The sequence below is a fragment of the Esox lucius genome, chromosome 11, assembly GCF_011004845.1.
Source record: "Esox lucius isolate fEsoLuc1 chromosome 11, fEsoLuc1.pri, whole genome shotgun sequence".
NCBI classification, from domain to species: Eukaryota; Metazoa; Chordata; class Actinopteri; order Esociformes; family Esocidae; genus Esox; species Esox lucius.
In genome coordinates this window covers 38,160,480-38,185,256 of record NC_047579.1, presented here as the reverse complement: position 1 = coordinate 38,185,256, position 24,777 = coordinate 38,160,480, and the positions used below count along the sequence as shown (strand labels likewise).

The window sequence follows — 24,777 nt, the reverse complement described above, 5'->3', positions numbered from 1 at the left end:
AATTAACCCAGCCCAGGTTATCATAACTAACATCACTTCACTGCCCACTTCAGGTTGGTGGAGAGTGCCTGCCTCAAGTGGATGAGTTTAAGTATCTAGGGGTCCTGTTCACGAGTGAGGGAAGGATGGAACGGGAGATTGACAGACGGATCGGTGCAGCTTCTGCAGTAATGCGGTCGATGTATCGGTCTGTCGTGGAGAAGAAAGAGCTGAGCCGCAAGGCGAAGCTATCGATTTACCGATCAATCTACGTTCCTACTCTCACCTATGGTCATGAGCTTAGGACACGCCGGCTGGCCTGGGAAGTCTACAACAAATACAAGTTGTAGACTTGTTTAAGTGCTTAAGTTGAACACAAGGGACATGCCATATATTGTATTCCAATCAGCATCCAATTCTGCACACTAAAACGCTCAGAAACTTAAGCACAGTAATTGCACTTGATCGCCCACCGGATACAAAAAGCTCCAGCACAGTAGGTGGTGTAACACACCTTTGATTGCAGAGCACCATAATACCATACAAGATTTAGCTACAGGGGTCCAAACAAAAAAATCTATTAAGGAACCATTGGCTCCTATAGGGGGAAAAAACAGGCGCCACATAATTTTTTTAAGAGCCACATAACAATGCACTTACTTTTATTCACCTTGTTGTGTGCATGTCTCTCCTCTTCCGAATTATGAACTATATACAGTCAAATAAAAAAAAAATACGCAGATTTTTCATTAAGCACTATCCTGGATTTAATACATAATTTTTTTTATATAGCAGACGAATAAATAATCACAATTTAAGGCTACGACGCATGAACTGGAGATTATCCTTTAGCAATGAATTACAGACTGTGTCTGGGATGATGAAATGGGTGGAGGGCAAGACAACCTTATTCTCTGTAGGTGCTTACGATACCCTTTCAGAATAACAGCAGTAGCTACCTCTTCCTGTTTTCGCCTCAGGGTGGTTGTGATTGGCTCGTATGAGACTTTAGAGGGGTTGTTAATCCTGAACGTCTCAATTCTTTGTTTCATGGTATCCATCTCCCCCGACTCTCCCAGCACCTCCTTAGTCAAAGCCAGAAGAATGTCCAGACAGTGGATCTTGTCCCCAGGGACCAGGGGAGGTCCATGGAGATCAGCTTGATTGTGTTTGGTTTGGGGATCACAGAACTGACAAAATGTTGTAGGAGATGAACTGTGACGCGTCAGGGTCGAACTTCTCCCAGGTCTAGTAGAACATCTCAAAGTCTTCCACACACAGTGGGTCACTGGTTTCCTCCACGGCCACATTGAAGTTCTCAAGGACAACAGAAATGGACATGTAGACCCAAAGCAGGATACATAAAGTGATGTAGCTGCAGAAAAAAAAAATGCTGAATACAGGATTGCTGCAGTTTCCTCGCATATCTGTGCCGGGATTATCCATAACTGGGTCACAGTCTGGAGGTCTGTTTAGAATGGGTAAGAGAAAACTATCCCAACCGGCTGTTGTTGAGATTGTGAAAAGACATATGATACTGTTGCCAAAAGTTTCAAAATTGAACATATCGTCTATCCCAGCCTCCCTTTTCACGTAGGCAAAGTTAAACATTCCCAAAATAGAGAAGACAAACATGATAAGGAAAAGCAGCTGTCCAATGTTGAAGACAGCAGGAAGTGACATCCTCAGGGCAAACAACATCGACCGGATGCCTTTAGTAGCTCGGGTGAGTCTCAGAACCCGACCAATCCTGGCCAGTCTTATCACACGGAATATGATAGGTGAGATAAAATATTTCTCTATGATTTCTGACAGAAAAATACCTGGAATGGAGAGAAAATGTAATTGCTTTAATGAAATTTTTTTTTTTAAATACGTTACATCTTTGTAAAACTAATTAAGTAGCTACATGACAAGAATACAGTAATGTATTCATACCCACCAACAACAGAGAGAATGATGACAAGAAAATCCACAATATTCAATCCATCAGAGAAATAGAACCGTCGTAGTCCAATCAGCTTGATGATACACTCAATAATGACGATGATGAACCCAAAGTTGATCCAATATAGGATTTCATCCGGCACCAGGCTCTGGTCATACGTCTCCACCATCATCGTCACCAAGCTCAGGCAGATCAGCACCATGATGAAGAGGTCAAATAATGGTTGGGAGATTAGGTTGAAAATGAGGCCTGCGATTTTGTTCTTCAACCATCAATCAGCAGAGACCAAGAAGAGGAAAGGAAATACAGGTGTTTTAGGTCAAGAATATGCACAATGAAAATAACTGCACTATACATGTAGATTTGAAAGTAAAACTGTATCTTGAGGGAGGGACAAGACTGTTACTTAAAAGTTGCTTTTACATCAGCAGTCATCACAAAGTGCTTTTTCAGATACCCAACCTGAAACCCCAAAAACCAAACACCAGCCCAACCAAGAAAACTGTCCATGAAGCTGCATGAGAAACTCATTGAGAAAACTTCATTGAGAAAACTCTCAATGAAACTTACAACAAATACAAGTTGTAGACTAAATACAAGTTATAAGTTGAACACAAGGGACATGCCATATATTGTATTCCAATCAGCATCCAATTCTGCACACTAAAACGCTCAGAAACTTAAGCACAGTAATTGCACTTGATCGCCCACCGGATACAAAAAGCTCCAGCACAGTAGGTGGTGTAACACACCTTTGATTGCAGAGCACCATAATACCATACAAGATTTAGCTACAGGGGTCTCCTCTTCCGACTTATGAACTATATACAGTCAAATTAATTTTTTTTACACAGATTTTTCATTAAGCACTATCCTGGATTTAATACATAATTTTTTTTATATAGCAGATGAATAAATAATCACAACTTAAGGCTATGACGCATGAACTGGAGATTATATCATCATGAATCGAATCGTAGCCTACTCGCCTCACAGGCCTGAAAAATTTGAAATATATCTATTATCTACAGAAAGCTGTTTCTAAACAGAACTATCCAAAAGTGTATATATATATATATATATATATATATATGCTATAGGCTATATATATATTTTAGTGAACGCGCAAGAGAGAAATGCACATTTCCTACGGATTAGGCTACATATACATCCTAATCCGTAGGAAATGTGCATTTCTCTCTTGCGCGTTCACTAGCCTACTGCAAAGATCGCAAGTCAGTAGGCTATCGTCAACCTAATCTTTGCAGCCGACAGAAAACACTAAAATGTCTCATTGCAAACCATAGACAATAGCATATAAGAGGCGCAAACAGAGCGGAAATTGCAGGCGTGGCTCGAAATGGCTGTTAATTCAAATAGAGCATAAACTAATCGGTTAACCGGTTTCAACCAAGCGTGCCGCACAAGCCCTGAAAAGTGAAGCCAAAACGTCTCGATCGCCCCCTGGTGAGTGGTCCTAGTATAGGTCATAAACCCCGCCTCCCCATGTTATTCAATGGGACGCGAGACCAACTAAACAATTTAATTACCCTTCAAATATCTTTTTTCCGAAGCTGGTTTCTGTCATTTACTAAAGTTTGTATCACGCTAATGTAAATTCAAGAGTTTGTTTTTAAAATAAGTTGGTTTTTAGTTAGTTATTTAATGCTCTAAAAACGGTGGTGTGAAGTCGTGATTGACAGCTATCTGAGCCGAGGAGCCACTGAAGCGCCAACAGGCTTTTTTTGCGATCTTCAGAGGACTAAGGAGATTGGAGCTTTACATTTAATCTCTAAATTTCTATAATTGATATAATTTCACACGGACATAATGGGTTGTTCTGCAGTAGATTGTGCTAACCGTTCTGGCATTTCCAATCGATCTTTGAATTTTTTTCGGTAAGTTAAATTTATAAGCTATTTAATTAGTAAATAAATGTAATGGGCTAGCTAACGTTAGCTAAAAGACAAGCCTCGTTAATAGCTAGCAGGTGATCGTTAGCTAGAAGTTACCAATTATTTTTGTATTAGGCCTATTCTAAGTTAAGGTTAAACATGATGTAAGTTAGGCTATAACATATCGTCTAGGTTTAACAAGCAAAGGTTGTACTGTACTTGGACTTGATTGAACTCTGTTTAAATGTGTGGTTAGTAGGCTACTTGTATTTACCTTATTTTAATGAGGTTGGAGTGGAACGGAGCAGACAGAGTTCACAGGAGCAGGACTCCACTTCCAAAACAGTGCAGCGTGTGCTTGCGATTGATTACTGTATGCACATTCTGCGAGGGAGAGTGAGGGCGGGGCACAGGAGTGGGGCTGTTGATTTTGCGGCTTTACGGATTTAATTCCTGCTCGCTACTGCGCATAACTACTGCGCAGAACTGGTCCCAAGATCGCTATCTGCGCAGACGCAAGTCCAAGATGACAGCGCCATATCGGGACACTGGCGGCTTCAGTTTTCACCAATGGAAAAGAGCGAAGGGGCGTCGTCCATTTTTTTTACAGTCTATGGTTTCAACCGGCTAATGAGGCTTGGCGGTCGGTCAAGAACAGTTTTCGCCATAGTGGAAGGGGGCCAGACTATGTACAAATGAATGACGTTAACAAAACAAATGAAGCGATAGGCTACTGGTTATAAAACATGCACGTAGGATGCACATTTTACAATCAAAGGGAGTAAATTTGTATTGTCGCCAATGGCGACCTTGGCAGAAATTTCACTCGCAAATAAATATATTTGGTCGCAAATGCGACCATTTTAGTCGCAGTTTGGAGCTGTAGCTAGCTGCTAAAGTTGAGCTCTGTACATTTCTGCAAGGGAAATAACACGCCAAACTCCCATCAGGACCATTGCAACAGTGTCCCAGCAAACTGCCCCAAAGCCTGCTGGGAGAGCTTATTGTGAAAAGGAAGAGCAGCGGCTACAATTTAAGTTTACAGGCTGTAAGGCAACAAAAGGTTGTTTCATCTGGGGGGTGTTCACTTATCCTATAAAATATGGGATTTTACTAATTTAATTTTTATACATTTTCTGAGTTTTAATAATATTATTTTCACTTGGATATTGTGGGTAACTGTGTGTAAAATAGTCTGAAAAAGTCAGATTTTGTGTATTCATTTCAGGCTGTAAGGCAGAAAAAGCTGAAGGCCTCACATCAACTGCACATAATAATGTGTAATATTTTCAGTTTCTGTAGACTTCAGTATTATCAATAGAATTTGAATTTAAATATTGTTTCTACATTATCACTTTTGATGCGATTATCAAATCAAACAATTGTTTACTGGTGATAATTGCAATCAGATGTCCATTTAGTTTGTGCATAAGGAGTAGTGGATAAAAGCCACAAAGAAACTGCATATTATCATTTTCAGTACTTTCATGTTATGACTAATTTGTTCATAATAAAAAGTAAACTACTATCTACAGTTTCTGAAATTGTTCAAATCATCTGTTGTTATTAATTTTCAATGCGATCAGATATCATTGCATTTTTGCTGAATATTTGTTTTTTGCTGTTGACAATGTCAACCAAATGTCCATTCTGTATGTGCAATTCAAAATTGATGTATGTATTATTCTGCAGTATATGGAAGTAGTAAAAAAAAATTGGGCCCAGAGACTGAGTTTATCTTGTTTGAACAACTTAGTATCTCATTTTAACGACTTAGTAAAAGAATTCATGAAAAAATTATGTTTTGGGATTATTATTAGAGTTTTTTTCTTTTACTACTAATACTTTTTTTTGCTAAGTCGTTCAAACGAGACACTAAGTCATTCAAACAAGACAAACACTAGTATGTCTAAGTAGGCCAAATACATTATGCAGCAAATTGTTGCTACAGCCCATTGTTCTTTGATTCCGTCCAGTGATGGACCTACAATTGTTCATTAATTGTTATTTGAAACCCTAAAGCCATGCAACCTTTGAACTCCAAAGGATTTAGTCACAACAGTGAGCAATCGGCTGAATTGTAGCACACTGGCCTGAGGTGAGGACGCATCAAGTGTGCCAAGACATTTTGCTCAAATGATAAAACATTGTATGTAATACAAAGCAGGATTGTCCAAAAATTTATAAATCCAGGCAACATTACAACGATTACAAGTTGTAGTCTTGTTTAAGTGCTTAAGTTGAACTTCTTGCATTGTAAAAAGAGAAAGCGTTGCTCACTAATTGTGACCAATAGCAGCTAGTATACTATTTCACAGCGTAACAACCCTCCACTATTCAAAACGAACGTACCGCCGCCCTTATATAAACTGAGCTCTTTAGATTATGCCTACTACATAATTTCACCTCTCTATGAAACAAATATTTTTTGGACCTTGATCAAAGGTCTGGGGCTAATATGGAAACACCCGGACAAACATTACTGAATCCAAAATGATGTTTATTTTACCCAGAGCCATTATGTATAACAATTCAAGCTGCAGTGTATGCATGTATTTTTACAGATTTTTTCATGTTTCTAGACAAAGTAGCCCATCCATCATCACCAGTTAATCCAGAGTTAATAGGCTGGTCTACGCAGATTAATAACAATGTGCTTTAGGGTTTCAAATAACTATAAATGAACAATTATAGGCCCATCACTGGACAGAATCAAAGAACAATGGGCTCTAGCAACAATAACATGGCATTTTAATACTCCTGCATAATGAATTTGGCCTAATTAGACATACTAATGATTATATTGTTAGAACGATTTAGTATCTCGTTTGAACGTCTTAGTAAAAAAAATGGGGAAAAAAATGTAAAGTAGTAGTTTTTTTTACAACTGAATTATTTTGCTAAGTCGTTCAAACGAGATAATACGTCATTCAAACTACATACTAAGTCATTTGAATGAAAGTACTACAAAGTAGTAGTAGTAAAAAAATAAAAATAATAATAATATAATAATTACAATAAGAATTCTTATAATAATAAGAATTCTACAAAAAATTTAAACAATCATTTCTTTTACTAAGTCGTTCAAACGAGATACTAAGTTGTTCAAATTAGATAAACTCTTGGCCCAATTTCTCTTTTTACTAATTGGGCTTCAGGGCTTCCGTAGCAGTATAATAATGACTGATTAAACCATGTTAATGCAATCTGTCATGTCATCCAGTGTTGTATTTTGTCAAACCTTGAACATGTTTCTTTAAATCTTTCTTTTTATAGATTGGTTGTTTACTTGTATACCTCAATGACATACATAATTTTTGCACCTAATCCAATGTATTCGAATATACAGTATCTCTTTATTTAACTTTTTGCGGTGGATGGAGGTCATGCAATGTAAGGGGAAAACAGACGAAAAAGTATTAAAAAAAATATAATGGACATATGTGCAAATTTTAGGTGCAGAAAAACTAAAAGCTGATTCATCTAACTTTGAAGAAATCTCTAGAGCTCTCCGAGACCATGTCTGATAGCTTGTATCTGTTTGTCAGCAAATAATGTAAGGTGGTAGTTTATGCCGGAGAGCCTCAAACAAAAAGTTTGAAACATATTAATCTACAAGACTTCAAAAAAAGTGCCAACCTAGCTTCAAATAAAGAATAATGCACTGTGATAATGTATGTTAAAACCGAGTTAGAAGCATTCACAAATGTTATATTTTGGCGTAATCAACAACCAAAAAAAAGACAATTTGCCTTCTGCTAGCTAATGTGGGGCAGGACATTAGCTAGCATACAATTATGTCCAAAAAAAATCAAGCTGATTGTTGGTGTGTTTATCATTCCTCTGAATGGAATTAGAATGAAATGGTACAGAGTATCTGAAATCTATTTTCTTTTTAAGCAGATACTTTCCAAAAATGCATATACACTTTCAAAAGTAAAAATTTTACCATGTATAGAGGTTTTCCCAGGCGTCATTACCGATTTTTATTTTAAAAGCAGGTAGGCCCATGTGGTGAACTACTCATGTCACTGATTAATGTCCATTCTTGTTAGCCTACCGTAGGTCTAGGCACAGGCTTCTGTGGTTTCTTGGCGAGCTTCTTCATGGCATTGTAGTTTTTATTTTGTTCCTCTGTCATGAAGATATTTTTACCTCCAAAGTATGGAGACATTCAGTTATTTGAGAGAGCATGTCATTGACCTAAAACGTGGACAATATATGTGTATATAAAACATGACCACTATGTTTTTATGATTATTGTGATAATGTTTTAATGATGGCATGCAATGTTTGATGTTTAGTGATTGTAGGCTGGAGGGAAGCTACTTATCTTCTTTTTCTGTTGGTTAACGTTTTCGATAATGACTCCAATTAATAGATTTAGCATGAGGAAGGAACCAAAGAAGATGGATATGAAGAAGTAATGGTACATGTAAATATTGTCTTCATATATGGGCTGTCCTTCCACCTTGTTGGAACAGAAAGCAAAAAAATGTAACTTATCATTCTCATAAAATGGTTGATTTGGTATTTAATCAGAAATGTATTATTATTAAAGTATGAAGAAAAAAAATCTTACATTACGTGAATCCACAGCATGGTACATTATGTCGAGCCATCCTTTAAATGTTACCTGGAAATGAGAATAGAGCAGACTGTCAGGTACAGTACTGTAGGCCTATGTACATGTTAGATGGGCTTAGGCCACTATTTATACTTTACAAAGTCAATTACATACAGCATTCAACCCCTTAAATGTAGTTTTCATTGTGTTAAAAAAAAAAAAAAGATGAGATCGCCAACGGTCTGGCTGGAATGAAAGGTGTAGAAAAATTCTCAGATTACAGAATTGTACACACTTAGGACCAGAGGACACATTATAAATGACTACAAGCAGTCATGACAAGACTAAAACAAAAGGACTGAAACGGAACCCATAGTGCCAGTTAAGACTGATTTCCCTGGGAATTCTGGTGTCAGAGAAATGTATCGGACCAACAGAAGAGACAGTGTGATCTATGGCGCAGAGGCCTGGGAACAAGAGAATGGTACGGAAGTGAGGAGTTTCTTAGGACTCGTCAGATACAGCAGCAGATTTATTCCACAGTTTGCAACACTGCTGAAGCCATTAAGATGCCTGAAAAGGAAGGACACACCATTCGAGTTTGGAAACCAACTAAGACAATATTTCAATGCGCTTACGGCAGAACTGGCCAAAGCCGACACTTTAGCCTATTTCGACATAGACGCGCCAACCAAGGTGTAGCCGATGCTAGCCCTGTAGGTTTAGGGGCAGTACTGGTGCAGGACCTACAAGGGGAAATTGTGCTTGTTTGTTAAGTCAGCCACAGTCACTGACTATGAACGTAAGTACTCCCAGACAGAGAGAGAGGCCTCAGGACTTCGGACCTGCGAAAGACTCCATTATACTTACATGGAAGGAGACTTGACTTGCTTACAGACCAGAAGCCTCTGGAAGTGATACATGGTCCTCACTCTAAACCTTTTGCCTGCATAGAGCAATGGATTCTACGGCTACAGCTGTATGACTTTAAAGTTGTTTGCATTCCAGTGAAGGAGAATATTGCTGAACTGCTGTCTTGACTTCTGGGGCAGAGACGAGACAGGAGATGCACCAACATGGATCAAACGAATACGTGAGGTACGTAGTTGTGAATGCTACAACCAGAGCACTTACCACCAGAGAGGTAGAGGAAGCCTCTACCACTGATTCAGAAGCAATGGAGGTATGTGAAGCGATATTAAACTGACATTTTGAGAACTGCAAACAATAAGACCATGATTGCGAATAAGCTGTCCATCCATCCATCATCTTCCGCTTATCTGGGGCCGGGTCGCGGGGGCAGCAGTCTAAGCAGAGATGCCCAGACTTCCCTCTCCCCAGACACTTCCTCCAGCTCTTCCGGGGGGGATACCTTAGGCGTTCCCAGGCCAGCCGGGAGACATAGTCCCTCCGGCGTGTCCTAGGTCTTCCCCGGGGCTGTGTTATTGGATATCTAATTCTAAGAGGAACGCGAATAGTGCTACCCCAGGCGCTATGGGCGAGAGCCCTTACACTAGCTCACAAAGGACACCTAGGAATAGTAGGAACGAAGCAGCACCTCAGATCCAAGGTGGGGTGGCCTGGCACAGATAAAGCAGCCGAGAGACATTGTAAAGCTTGCCACGGTTGCCAGATAGTAGCCAGACCCGGTCCAGTCTCTGAGGCCCACACCACTACCAGATGGTCCCTGGCAGGATGTTGTAAAAGACAAACTAGGACCTTTGTCATCAAATCATTCAGTCCTGGTAGTAGTAGATTATTATATTTGCTATTATGAACATGACATCATGACTTCCACAACAGCAGATAAGGTTATTGACTGAATGGAGTGAATATTCAGCCGACATGGGCTACCGGTGACATGCAAGTCAGACAATGGCCCACAGAGCTGTTTAAAGAATATTGTGAGAACAATGGTATCACACACTTGAAAACCACACCAAAATGGGCTCAGGCCAATGGAGAAGTTGAGCGCCAGAACGCATCCCTAATGAAACAGATAATAATTACTCCTTCTGAGGGAAGTGACTGGAAATATGAACTAAGAAAATATGTTAATGTGCCCAGAGACTTGAGGTACTCAGGGCGGATCTCATCCACCCCTGGTGCCTTGCCACCGAGGAGTTTCTTAACCACCTCTGTGACTTCAGCCCGGGTGATAGACGAGTCCACCTCTGAGCCCTCATCCTCTGCTTCCTCAATGGAAGACGTGACGGGGGGATTGAGCAGATCCTCAAAGTACTCATTCCACCGCCCGACGACATCCCCAGTTGAGGTCAACAGCTGCCCACCTCTACTGTAAACAGCGTTGGTAGGGCACTGTTTCCCTCTCCTGAGGCGCCGGATGGTTTGCCAGAATCTCTTCGAGGCCAGCCAATAGTCCTTCTCCATGGCCTCACCGAACTCCTCCCAGGCCCGGGCTGAAGTCACAGAGGTGGTTAAGAAACTCCTCGGTGGCAAGGCACCGGGGGTGGATGAGATCCGCCCTGAGTACCTCAAGTCTCTGGATGTTGTGGGGCTGTCTTGGCTGACACGCCTGTGCAACATCGCGTGGCAGTCGGGGACAGTGCCTCTGGGATGGCAGACCGGGGTGGTGGTCCCTCTTTTTAAGAAGGGGGACCGGAGGGTGTGTTCCAACTATAGGGGGATCACACTACTCAGCCTCCCCGGGAAAGTCTATGCCAGGGTTCTGGAGAGGAGAATACGGCCGATAGTAGAACCTCGGATTCAGGAGGAACAGTGTGGTTTTCGTCCGGGCCGTGGAACACTGGACCAGCTCTATACCCTCTACAGGGTGATGGAGGGTTCATGGGAGTTTGCCCAACCAATCCACATGTGTTTTGTGGATTTGGAGCAGGCATTTGACTGTGTCTCTCGCAGCATCCTGTGGAGGGTGCTTCGGGAATATGGGATCCTGGGTCCTTTGCTAAGGGCGGTCAGGTCCCTGTACGACCGAAGCAGGAGCTTGGTCCGCATTGCCGGCAGTAAGTTAGACTTGTTCCCTGTGCATGTTGGACTCCGGCAGGACTGCCCTTTGTCACCGGTTCTGTTCGTAATTTTTATGGATTTTTCTAGGCGCAGCCAGGGGCCGGAGGGTGTCAGGTTTGGGGACCACACGATTTCGTCTCTGCTCTTTGCGGATGATGTTGTCATGTTGGCCCCTTCTAACCAGGACCTTCAGCATGCACTTGGACGGTTTGCAGCCGAGTGTGAAGCGGTTGGGATGAAAATCAGTACCTCCAAATCCGAGGCCATGGTCCTCAGTCGGAAAAGGGTGGCTTGCCCACTTCAGGTTGGTGGAGAGTGCCTGCCTCAAGTGGAGGAGTTTAAGTATCTAGGGGTCCTGTTCACGAGTGAAGGAAGGATGGAACGGGAAATTGACAGACGGATCGGTGCAGCTTCTGCAGAAATGCGGTCGATGTATCGGTCTGTCGTGGTGAAGAAAGAGCTGAGCCGTAAGGCGAAGCTCTCGATTTACCGGTCAATCTACGTTCCTACTCTCGCCTATGGTCATGAGCTTTGGGTCTGTATTTCTTCACAAATTTTGAGAAGAAATACAGAGAGTGTAAACAAAGTGAAACAATTTGTGAGCAGGAGGAAGGTCAGGAGGCCAGAGAGGGTGTAAAGAACACACACATCACTGTCGCTCCGACACCTTGCACAGACATAACCTTGTACACAGAGTGATGCTGATGCACGGCTCCTTTCTCTTCTTTCGAAAATGTAGCAGAATATTTTTACCACCACCTTCCTAAGACGGTACCAAGAGGATTAGTATTTCTGCCACTGCTCATCGACTGTGACCATGTCAACAACAGCATTCCTCTTGACCTCACGATCCATCAAGATAAGTTCGTCCAATACGGTTTCTCTGGCCACTCCTATTCTGGTTGGCAGATGAAGGTCCCCACGATCCATGATCTCTCATGAGCTCTTTCCTCTGCAGGTTTGGCTGACTACTTTACTATTGCTTACCCACTTGGAAAGTCTGAATCCTCCATTTCTACAGATGGCCTTCAGATCCTGGTACAACATCACAGCCTCCTTATTTGTGCAAACTGACTTACAGTCATCAACATAGAAGTTGTTCAGAAAGGTGTCTACAAATTCCTGACATCAAATTCCTCCCTGTTGTCTTCGGACAACATAGATGTTCAACGTCGAGACGGGGTTGAACCAAACAAGTGCACCAAAGACAACAGATCAAATGTTGAAACAGACATTTTATTGTTTCTTGAAACATATATGCCCACTTAGAATTTATTGACAGTAACATGTTTAAAAAAAGTTGGGACAGGGGCAACAAAAGATTATAAAAAAAAAAAAACCTGGTGGAACCTCTCACAACTAAATAGGTTAATTTGCAATAGGTCAGTAACATGATTAGGTACAAAAAGAGCATCCCAGAGAGGGTGAGTCTTTCAGATGTAGAGATGGAGAGGAGTTCCCCACTCTGTGAAAGACTGCGCAGGCAGATAGTGCAACAATTTCAGAATAATGTTTCTAAGTGTAAAGTTGCAAAGAGTTTGGGAATCTCATCATCTACGGTACACAATATCATTTAATGATTCATAGATTCCAGAGAAATGCAAGAGACAAGGCCGAAAAACAACACTGGATGACCGTGATCTTCGGGCCCTCAGACGGCACTGTATTAAAAACAGACACAATTCTGTAGTGGACATTGCTGTATGGGCTCAGGAACACTTTCGAAAACTATTGTCTGTGAACACTGTATGTTATTGCATCCACAAATGCAAGTTAAAACTCTACACCATGAACAAGATCCAGAAACTCTGTTGCTTTCTCTGGGTCCAAGCTCATTAAAGATGGACTGTGGTGAAGAGGAAAACAGTCCTGTGGTCTGAGAAATAAAAATGTCAGTATGCTGAAATTATTTTTGGGAATCATGGACACTGCTAAAGAGGAGAGGGACCATCTGGCTTGTTATCAGTGCAAAGTTCAAAAGACGGCATCCATGATGTTATGGGAGTGCATTAGTGCACATGGCATGGGTGAAGGCATCATTAATGCTGAACAATATATACAGGTTTTGGAGCAACATTTGCTGCAAACTATGCTGCCATCCAGACCATGTCTTCAGGGAAGGCCTTGTTTATTTCAGCAAGACAATGCCAAACCGCATTCTGCACATATCACAACAGCATGGCTCCGTAGCAAGAGTCCATTTGCTAAACTGGCCTGCCTGCAGTCCAGACCTTTCACCCATTGAAAACATTTGCGTTTTCAATGAAAAATACATCAAAAGAGACCCCCAACTGTTGAGCAGCTGAAATCCTATATCAAATAAGAATGGGAAAATATTTCATTTTCAAAACTGCAGCTATTGGTCTCCTCAGTTCCCAAATGCTTACAGAGTATTGTTAAAAGAAAATGTGATGCAACACAGTTGTAAACATGCCCCTCTCCCAACTTTTGGTAATGTGTTGCTGGCATCAAAATGGACTTTTGATGCCAGCAACATTTGTCAGTTTCAACATTTGATATGTTGTCTTGTTAATATTTTCTAATAAATACAGGGATATATGATTTCCACATCAATGCATTCTTTTTATATTTGTATTTTATGCAGCATCCCAACTTTTCTGGAAACAGGGTTGTACAATTACTGCCCTGAGATAACAAATTGCACGCAGGCAAGCCCAATGGGGCCTTTCAGCGGATAATCAATGCTTGAACCAGAGACAGTGCAAGTAGTATGCTGAAACTTAATTTCCCAAACATTGTGTTAAAAAACAATTCAAATGACTGTCTCTACTACTCCCCAACAACTTGGTCGGAACCTTTGTGATCCAAATCAGTTGGAGTTTTTGAAATCAAAAAACTATAAACAACAAATGAGAAAATGTATTTTAAACCCAAAGTGAGTGAATATATATTTACTACTGGTGCTGTACGTGTACAAGTTTACAGATATTTAATTAATAAAGAACATGTACTGTACATGTACGAGTTTTCAGATATGTAATTAATAAAGAATATGTACTGTACATGTACCATTTATCGGATATGTCATTCAAAAATAACATGCATTGATACTCACTATTTGGAGGAGGGAAAGGTATCCCATGCCCACGTTGTCAAAGTTGACCTTTGCATTCATCCAACGCACAGTTTCATTCTGCGCCATTAGTCCCAAACATTCAGTCTTGTTATTTACAATGTCAGCTGGAAACCTCTCCTCAGATGTGGTGTTGAAGCAGTAATAGAATTTCCCAGCAAACAGGTTGACTCCCATGATGCTGAAGATGAGCCAGAAGATGAGGCAAACCAGGAAAACGCCAAAGATGGAAGGAATGGCCCCCACCAGAACATTTAATACAACCTGTGGAATGGAAAATTATGTATCAAAATTTGAGAAAACTTGAGAAATCTTGAGAAAATTCTTTAGTCTGCGCAGAGATTGCATATAAGAACTTTGTTAAGGATTAAATCTGTGTTAAGAGTGTTGGAACTAGAACACAGGCTTGATCAATGTGTGACAACTTACACACCTTCATTCCCTCAAATCTGGACAACGCTCGGAGGGGAAGAAATGCACGGAATGTTTGAAAAGATTTGATTTGTCCAAGTTTTGAGTAGCCCAGGATGTTTGCCGTTAAGCTGATCAAAGACACCTACGAGACATGGGATATGAACAACAACACATGAAGATGATCTTTCTGGAATAAACTGAAACAATGATTATATAGACTGTATATTGATTATATATTGCTTATCCATTTTCATTATAAATAAAATGTAACTTATTATGACAAGAGGATGCACAACCACAGAGGTCTTGTTTTGACTTACATCCAAAATCAGGAAGTCCAGCCAGCACCATGCATTTGTGAAGTAGGTCTTAAACCCATAAGCCGCCCACTTAAGTAGCATCTCAAAAACAAACACACAGGTGAAGACTTGATCTGCATATTCCAGGATGATTTTCAAGGTCCTGCGTTGTTCAAAGTGTATGTCTTCAAACACCTGTAGGAATTTGAGTACAAATGTTAAGTACAGTTGTGTCAAGATATATAGGTATTTTACATGGCCTCAAAGGGAGACATCACTCTCTCACCAGAGCTCCACTACTCATCAGAATTATGAAAATGATGAAGGTCTTGAAGTAGTTGTGCTCCACAATGAGAAAACATGTTTTCCGGAGGTTCCACCAAATCTTTCCTTTTCCTGTGGTGATGTCAAAGTCAACGCATGGACAACAATCGCAGTCTACAGGAATTAGAGGACGGAGAACAGAGGAGCAAAGTTAGGCAGAAGAGAGTCCAGATCCTATATCTCAGTATCAGTTACAATTTGCCAAGACAGGCATTTCAGAATTACAATTTATCCAGTTGGGAGACAAAAACTTTAGGTTAATAGAGATGGGGGAGCTAATAAATGTATGTTCATTTTAAGTGTATTCTACAATTTTAACCAAACTGGTTTGAAGATTCACAGGATCATTTACAGCTTTCAAATTTGCTTCAGTTCATAATAATCAAAATTATTTTATATATTTTCTACATGATATGTGCACAGATAAGGCTAGAGAGAGATAAGCACCGGTAAAATTCCAAATTACCCAAAATGGCTATTAGATGTCTTGTGACAAAAAAAAGACATGCTCTTACTGTCAGCCCAGCAATTCTCAGGGCTGGTGGGGTCTACCTCTTTCTTCTTTTCCACTGTGGCACAGATTGAAGAGCCATTGTCCTCTGCTAACTGCTTTAACTGTAGTGGGAGGGACGTCTAGATTAGTGAACCATTTTATGTATTTCTAACATGTCCCTGAAATAAATCAGAATTTTTAGAGAGGTTGATGGAGTATTTATGTTACACCATTATAGCCTTCTTCACCTAAAGCTAACCAAATCTACCAAGGACAGCTAGACACCAGTGTCTTCATGAACAAACAAATGCAGGCTAGCAGTGTTTGTTCAAATGCTGTAGCTAACAAGCAAGACAACCTCAATGACAATGTGATTGGTCTGAGAGGAGTTTTGATTAATTTTTCCAATTTAAAATAACCTTTAAAGAAGTAGGTTCACCATGGTTATTATTTTGGACAGGGGGCTTAGAATTGCTGTATACAGGTGCTGGTCATAAAATGTGAATATCATCAAAAAGTTGATTTATTTCAGTAATTCCATTCAAAAAGGGAAACCTGTATATTATATTCATTCATTACACACAGACTGATATATTTCAAATGTTTATTTCTTTTAATTGTGATGATTATAACTGACAACTAATGGAAAATCCCAAATTCAGTATCTCCGAAAATTAGAATTAACTTAAGACCAATACAAAAAAATTTTTTTTAGAAATGTTGGCCAACTGAAAAGTATGAACATGAAAAGTATGAGCATGAAAAGTATGAGCATGCACAGCACTCAATACTTAGTTGGGGCTCCTTTTGCCTGAATTACTGCAGCAATGCGGCGTGGCATGGAGTTGATCAGTCTGTGGCACTGCTCAGGTGTTATGAGAGCCCAGGTTGCTCTGATAGTGGCCTTCAGCTCTTCTGCATAGTTGGGTCTGGCATATCGCATCTTCCTCTTCAAAATACCCCATAGATTTTCTATAGGGTTAAGGTCAGGCGAGTTTGATAGCCAATTAAGAACAGGGATACCATGGTCCTTAAACAAGGTACTGGTAGCTTTGGCACTGTGTGCAGGTGCCAAGTCCTGTTGGAAAATGAAATCTGCATCTCCATAAAGTTGGTCAGCAGCAGGAAGCATGAAGTGCTCTAAAACTTCCTGTTGGAAAATGAAATCTGCATCTCCATAAAGTTGGTCAGCAGCAGGAAGCATGAAGTGCTCTAAAACTTCCTGGTAGACGGCTGCGTTGACCTTGGACCTCAGAAAAAACAGTGGACCAACACCAGCAGATGACATGGCACCCCAAACCATCACTAACTGTGGAAACTTGACACTGGACTTCAAGCAACGTGGATTATGTGCCTCTCCTCTCTTCCTCCAGATTCTGGGACCTTGATTGCCAAAGGAAATGCAAAATGTACTTTCATCAGAGAACATAACTCAGCAGTAGTCCAGTCCTTTTTGTCTTTAGCCCAGGCGAGACGCTTCTGACGCTGTGTCTTGTTCAAGAGTGGCTTGACACAAGGAATGCGACCGCTGAAACCCATGTCTTGCATACATCTGTGCGTGGTGGTTCTTAAAGCACTGACTCCAGCTGCAGTCCACTCTTTGTGAATCTCCCCCACATTTTTGAATGGGTTTTGTTTCACAATCCTCTCCAGGGTGCGTTTATCCCTATTGCTTGTACACTTTTTTGTACACTTCGCCTCTCTATTAATGTGCTTGGACACAGAGCTCTTTGAACAGCCAGCCTCTTTAGCTATGACATTTTGTGTCTTGCCCTCCTTGTGCAAGGTGTCAATGGTTGTCTTTTGGACAGCTGTCAAGTTAGAAGTCTTCCCCTTGATTGTGTTGCCTACAGAACTAGACTGAAAGACCATTTAAAGGCCTTTGCAGGTGTTTTGGGTTAATTAGCTGATTAGAGTGTTGCACCAGATCTTCATTATTGAACCTTTTCACAAAATTCAAATTTTCTAAGATACTGAATTTGGGGTTTTCATTAGTTGTCAGTTATAATCATCAAAATTAAAAGAAATAAACACTAAAAAATATATCAGTCTGTGTGGAATGAATGTATACATTATACAAGTTTCCCTTTTTGAATGGAATTACTGAAATAAATGAACCTTTTGATGATATTATAATTTTATAACCAGCACCTGTATATACATTGTGTTTACATACTATTTACAGTGCCTCAAAAGTACTCACCCCCCATGGACCTTGTTGGAGAAAACAAACATGCATGTTGCATAGCCGATAGAACACTAGTGTATAATGGCAGTCCAATAAAACCATCGACTCCCTCCTTGCTAACAGAAATCAGATATAGATGTATGTTTTCTCTGTTTCCTAGGATGTACATTAGATTAATATCATTATCTGGGTCTGACTGACCTGAATGCAGCTGATGGAGAACATCCAAAATGTACTCAGCCTTTCAGGAGCAGACATAATGCATTTGATCGTCACAGATAATAATGTTTGGTCTAGGTTAAAACTGCAGTAATGCATTAGTACCTCAGTATGGTCGTTAATATCCTTTTCTGGGCCATCTCCAACATCGTCATCCTCATTATCTGAATCAATTTTGGCAATGGGTACATCGTCCACCCAAATGTCCAGCATTTTCAGCTCCAAAGCTGTTGGGTCGTCAGTGGGGTTAGGGTTGGGGTTAGGGTTAGGGTTGTCCTTCTGGAGGATGTCTATGTTCCCATTACTTCCACCCACAACACCATCAGCCTCATCACCACATCCGTTTGACTTCTTCCCGACAATAATCCGGAACTGTTTAATGATGTAGACTTTGGTCCAGTTCAAGCCCAGTTCAAGCCCTTGGTGATCCTCCTGACTGCAATGTGCAGGTTGTTCCTCTCCCTGTCCCCCTCCAGATCCACCATGTTTTCCCCCCTGAAGGAGCTCAGCAGCAAGGCCATGAAGAGGTTCAACAGCTGTGGAAGGATGAAAGAACACTTAATCACTCACTATTTGTAATTATTGTCCCGTGTCCTTAAACCAAGGCAGTAACCTGATTTGTAATCAAATGTGTCCAATGATTCATATTATTGGTCAGAACACAACCGTGTCATTTGACCCTACCACACAGTTAGTAACCAATTGGATGAGTGTGATCTTTTACATCATTAGTAGACATGAGGCTGGCCCCTCCCCCAAAATGATTACGGTAACGGCTTCTGTCAGTCTCTGGAGGGTTAGGAATAAAACCTTTGGCACATAATTTGTGGTCAAGCTTCTGTTACAACATCGGATAAAGCTTCATCCTATACGAACAATCAAAAGCTGTTGACTTTGATGTCTGCATCTGTGGTATGTGCACTGTCTGCATGGAGCACTTTATTGAACAGTCTACTTCCTCTATCATGATATACAGAAAATGCAATACACCTTTTAAACCAGTCACAAAGTGCCCACCCATTGTTAAATCCATCACTCACCACTAGGTTACCAATGACTATGACCATCAGGTAGAAGATGAGACACCTGCCCTGGCCGGCCACCTCCATGCAGTCCCACATGGTCTCGATCCACTCGCCACACAGCACCCGGAAGATGAGGAGGAAAGCATGGAAGAAGTCATGCATGTGCCACCGGGGAGGTTTGCAGTCTTTAGAGATCTTACACACTTCATTTGCGTAGCTCTTCCCAAACATTTGCATGCCCATCACAGCAAACATGAAGACGAAGATGAACAGGAGCAAGGTGTGGGTCCTCATGGAGTTCCTGATGATCTTTAGCATCCTCTTGAAAGATTTGAAAATCTTGAAAACACGCATCTGCCCCCAAAACAGTAAGACATTTGTGTTACTCCAGAATTGATTAAGTCTACTGTAGTTCTTTGGAGTAATTTTTTTTATTGATTGAGTGTTTATGGTTGGTGTTTAATATAAGTTTCATCATTAAATATCCAGGTTTTATTTCTAACATATGTTTATGCATTTTATTGTTACATACTTGTTTTTTATTATGTCAGTACATGTATTTTATGGTCTGGTTGCAGTTTTCAAAAGACAGTTGTTGAAAGTGTTAATAGTTTTTCGATTACTATCCACAAAATTCTGAATAGTAAATCGAAAAACGATATATATATACACATACATATACACTAGGGGTGGAGCCGAACCCGAATACGGTATTCGGAAAGGCACAAATAACGTGGTTTTTACAAATACTTATTTCAAACAAATACTTTAAAAAATATTTGTATTCGGGAACAAGAAAACCGTAATATCAAAAAGCGGCGTTTTCTCATGAGACCGCAGTACATGCCCGGATGAGTGAGTGAGTGACGTTCAGTCGGGGGAGGGGAAAATAATAAAAGTGATAGTTACTTTCGTAACCCCAGTTCTATGAGTGGAGCGTCGGTAACTGACACAGGCTGCTCCATACATCTCCATTCTCCACACAGCAACTGAGCGCTCGGCTGAGCGAAAAAACTTAACTGCGTCACAATTTTGTTTAATAGATTTTTGTACCTTATCTGGGTTCCAAAGGCAATTTATAACTTTCAGGAAGCGGAGTTTGATCGGGATATTATTTCATTACGCTGCAATCGGGTGAACCAGCCCTAACGCAAAAAAAAAAAGACTATTACGCCTATTTTGAATTTTACTTAAATACAAATACTTTTCCCCCCTTAACAAATACAAATACAGATACAAATACTGGCTGCTTTGCACACCCCTAATATACACACATACGTACACACACAGTGGTGCTCAAAGTTTGCATATTGGAGAATTGGTGTCATATTGTAAGCAGGCATTATTGTGGCATTGGTGCAGTAAAGGCTTTTTTCTGGCAACTCGACCATGCAGCTCATTTTTGTTCAAGTATTGTCATATTGTGCTCCTTGAAACAACCACACCGTCTTTTTCCAGAGCAATCTGTCCTGAAGATACCTGTGGGTTTTTCTTTGTATCCCAAACAATTATTTTGCCAGTTTTGGCTGTAATCTTTCTTGGTCTACAGCTTGGTTTGGATCCCCAAAATTTCCACTTCTTAATAAGTAATTGAACAGTACTGACTGGCATTTGCAAGGCTTTGGATATCTTTTTATATCCTTTTCCATCTTTATAAAGTTCCACTACCTTGTTACGCAGGTCTTTTGACATTTATTTTCTGCTCCCCGTGCTTCAGTATCTAGCCTGCTCAGTGCATCCATGTGAGAGCTAACAAACACATTGACTATTTATTCACAGATGCTAATTGCAATTTAAAAAGCCACATGTGTGGGAAATGAACCTTTAATTACCATTTTCACCTGTGGGTGTCACGTTGTGTGTCTGTAACAAGGCCAAACATTCAAGGGTATATAAACTTTTGATCAGGGCCATTTGGGTGATTTCTGTCATCATAATGATTTAAAAAGGAGCCAAACAACTATTTGATAATAAATGGCTTCATATGATCACTATCCTTAAATAAAAGACGGGTTTTTTTGCATGATCAGTGCTATTTTCAAAATCAATGGCATAATTCCACAATTTCTGCCAGGTTATGCACACTTATGAGCACAACTTTATCTTTGGTTAAAGGGATAATTTGATCTAGACTCATATTTGGGTGAAATTCCACTTATTGGAGGGTATGAATCTAGGTTGAACTATCCTTTCAGCTAATTGCCAATTGACCTGTAACTACATAATTACCAGATAAAACTGATAAAACTGCTAATTCAACTTTGCTTACAACCATGAATAGGCCCAAACTATCAGCACTAATTAGCAGCACTAATTTAAGTTTATTTATTGATTTGTCAGGCTAACCGGAAAGAAGAGCATCGCAGTAATCTAGTCTAGAAGTAACGAAAGCATGGATTAGTTTTTCTGCATCAGTCTTTGATAGAAAGTTTCTGATTTTTGCAATGTTTCGATGATGAAAATGAGCAACTCTTGAGACATACAGGTGGTGGTCATAACATTTGAATATCAACAAAAAGTTGATTTATTTCAGTAATTCCATTCAAAAAGTGAAACTTTTCATTACATTCATTCATTACACACACTGATATACAAACCCAAATACGTTGATTTTAAATTTCATGGTATCAACACATCGAAAAAAGTTGGGACAAGGCCATGTATACCACTATGTGGCATCCCCTCTTCTTTTTATAACAGACTGCAAACGTCTGGAGACTGAGGAGACAAGTTGCTCAAATTTATGAATAGGAATGTTGTCCCTTTCTTGTCTAATACAGGCTTCTAGTTGCTCAACTGTCTAGGGTCTTCTTTGTCGCACCTTCCTCTTTATGATGCGCCAAATGTTTTCTATGGGTGAAAGATCTGGACTGCAGGCTGGCCATTTCAGTACCCGGATCCTTCTTCTATGCAGCCATGACATTGTAATTGATGCAGTATGTGGTCTGGCATTGTCATGTTGGGAAAATGTTTTCTGGAAGTATTCCTGAGCCCATGTTGTGATTTCCATTACAGTATCATTCCTGTATGTGATGCAGTGCCGTCTGAGGGTCCGAAGATCACGGGCATCCAGTATGGTTTTCCGGCCTTGACCCTTACGCCAGAGATTGTTCCAGATTCTCTGAATCTTTGGATGATATTATGCACTGTAGATGATGATAAATGCCTCACTTTTAACATTCGATATGTTATCTATATTCTACTGGGAATTAAATATAAGTTTATGAGATTTGTAAATGATTCCATTCCTTTTTTAATCACAATTTTTAAAGTGTCCCAACTTTTTTGGAATTGGGTTTGTACAATGTATAGCATTTATAATAAAATGCAATGTAAAAATACTGTCAAGAAGACTGGTGTTACAGAATGGTTTGTTATGTTTTGACAGACTTGCCTAGGTGTCATAACCAATTATGAAAAAATGCAATATATGTCAGCATATTTCAAAACATGTGTCATTACAGTGTCGTGACCATGTTATGATAGGATATGTCAGCTGACATGACACATTATGACATGGTTAAGACAGAGTTATGATCATGTTATGATACCATACTTCAAGTAAAGTGCTACCAAAATAACTATTCAGCACGACAAAAGAGTTGAAAATAAAAGCTTTGAGTGAGGAAAAGAAGGGTTCAATTCTGGCTTCACTGGCAGAGGGATACAGTGAGCGTCAGGTTGCATTCATCCTGAAAATTTCAAAGCTACAGACTGGCAAAGGGTGAAAACGACTGTCCACTGACAGAGATGACTGCCTCGAAGGTCACTCAACCGTAGGTTGACATCAAGTGACTTACAAAAAGAATGGCAAACAGCAGCTGAGGACAGTTCAAAACAGCCTCCAAGGGGCAGGGCTGAAGTCATGCAAAGCTAGAAAAAAAATTGCCCCTAAAAAAATAACCCCATTGAAAACCTCTGGAATTTGATCAGGATGAAGATGAGCTATTAAAATTTTTGTGCAGGAGTGGCTTAAAGTCAACCAACAGCAATGTGACAGACTGGTGGAGAGCATGCCAAAATGCATGAAAGCTGTGATAAAGAAATCCGGGTTTTTCCACCAAATATTGATTTCTAAACTCTTCCTAAGTTAAAACATTAGTATTTTGAAAAATTAATATGATTTTTTTTCCCTTGCATTATTTGAGGTCTGAAAATAATGCATATTCTTTTGGTTATTTTGGGTCAGTTGTTATTTTCTACAAATAAAAACTCTAAATTACAATATTTGTATTTCGAATTTGGAAGTAATGTTGTCATTAGCTTATAGACTAAAATAAAACTTTTAATTTTACTCAAACACATACCTATGAATAATAGAACCAGAGAAACTGATACTTTTGCAGTGGTCTCTTAATTTTTTCTGTGTGTGTGTTCATATATATAATAACAAATGTATATATTTGTAATTCAAGTATAAAATACCAATGTTACCACCGATTAAACAGGTATATTTTAACTACCAAATTGAAGATCTTAAAAACATGCTTCAATGAAAATGTATTGATCCACCACAGTGGATTCTCACTGCTCAGTTCCACTAAACAAGCGTATTCTAAACTGCGGGTGAAGGGAGCCTCACCAGACGGAAGGTTCGGAGCACAGACAGACCCTCATTAACGTCAAGCACCAGCTCAATCAAGCACAGGGCCACAATGATGCTGTCGAAGATGTTCCACCCACTCTGGAAGTAATAATATGGATCCAAGGCAATTACTTTCAGCACCATCTCTGCAGTGTAGATCCCAATGAAAACCTGTATAAGAGGTGTGGGGGGTATTTAATTACCTAGAAAACTGTGTGGCGTGAAACTGTGCAGATCCTTATGAACCAAAATGATTATTTTTTTATGGTATCCTTGTCAGGGCCACCGATATGTTGAAGGGGTGTAGCATCATTGAAGAAGGTAACTCACCAAGTTCCCAACACTCAACACCTCCGCAAACCCTGCTGTCATTGGGTAATGTTCTAGGGCAAGGAAAATTGTGTTGAGAACAACACAGATTGTGATGCCCAGGTCCACGAATGGGTCCATCACTATGAGGTACATCCACTTCTTGAAGGTCACCCAAGGCACACAGCAGTTCCATTTCAAGAAGATGTCTGAAAACTTGTACCAGCAAGGGGAGCAGGGCCTCGGATCCACCTCCATATCTGTTGTAGAAAAGGACAAGGATGCTGTTTGTCAAGCTAAACATCAAAGTACAAAACTAGGATGCTGCTTATCAATCCTAACATTGTAGTAAATGACTTGGAAGTTGTTTTTCAAGCTACATATGAAAGGAGAAGACTAGAGGGTTGCTTTTCAAGCTGACATCTGAATAACAGACTAGGGTGTTTTTGT

At 40.1% G+C, this 24,777-nt stretch overlaps 1 protein-coding gene across 1 annotated transcript in view; it reads right to left on the bottom strand.

Moving 5' to 3' along the window:
• Positions 1-644: 644 nt before the first annotated feature.
• Positions 645-24,777, bottom strand: part of LOC105023358 (sodium channel protein type 4 subunit alpha B) — a 49,800-nt gene continuing 25,667 nt past the window's right edge. The window contains 17 exon segments of the mRNA XM_034295168.1: positions 645-1,120; positions 1,123-1,179; positions 1,182-1,802; positions 1,922-2,189; positions 7,883-7,984; positions 8,156-8,293; positions 8,405-8,458; positions 14,454-14,735; positions 14,905-15,027; positions 15,206-15,379; positions 15,471-15,622; positions 16,024-16,123; positions 18,514-18,825; positions 18,828-18,944; positions 19,449-19,787; positions 24,016-24,189; positions 24,349-24,587. Of these exon segments, the coding sequence (XP_034151059.1) occupies positions 828-1,120; positions 1,123-1,179; positions 1,182-1,802; positions 1,922-2,189; positions 7,883-7,984; positions 8,156-8,293; positions 8,405-8,458; positions 14,454-14,735; positions 14,905-15,027; positions 15,206-15,379; positions 15,471-15,622; positions 16,024-16,123; positions 18,514-18,825; positions 18,828-18,944; positions 19,449-19,787; positions 24,016-24,189; positions 24,349-24,587 (3,545 nt within the window). The 3' untranslated portion in view covers positions 645-827.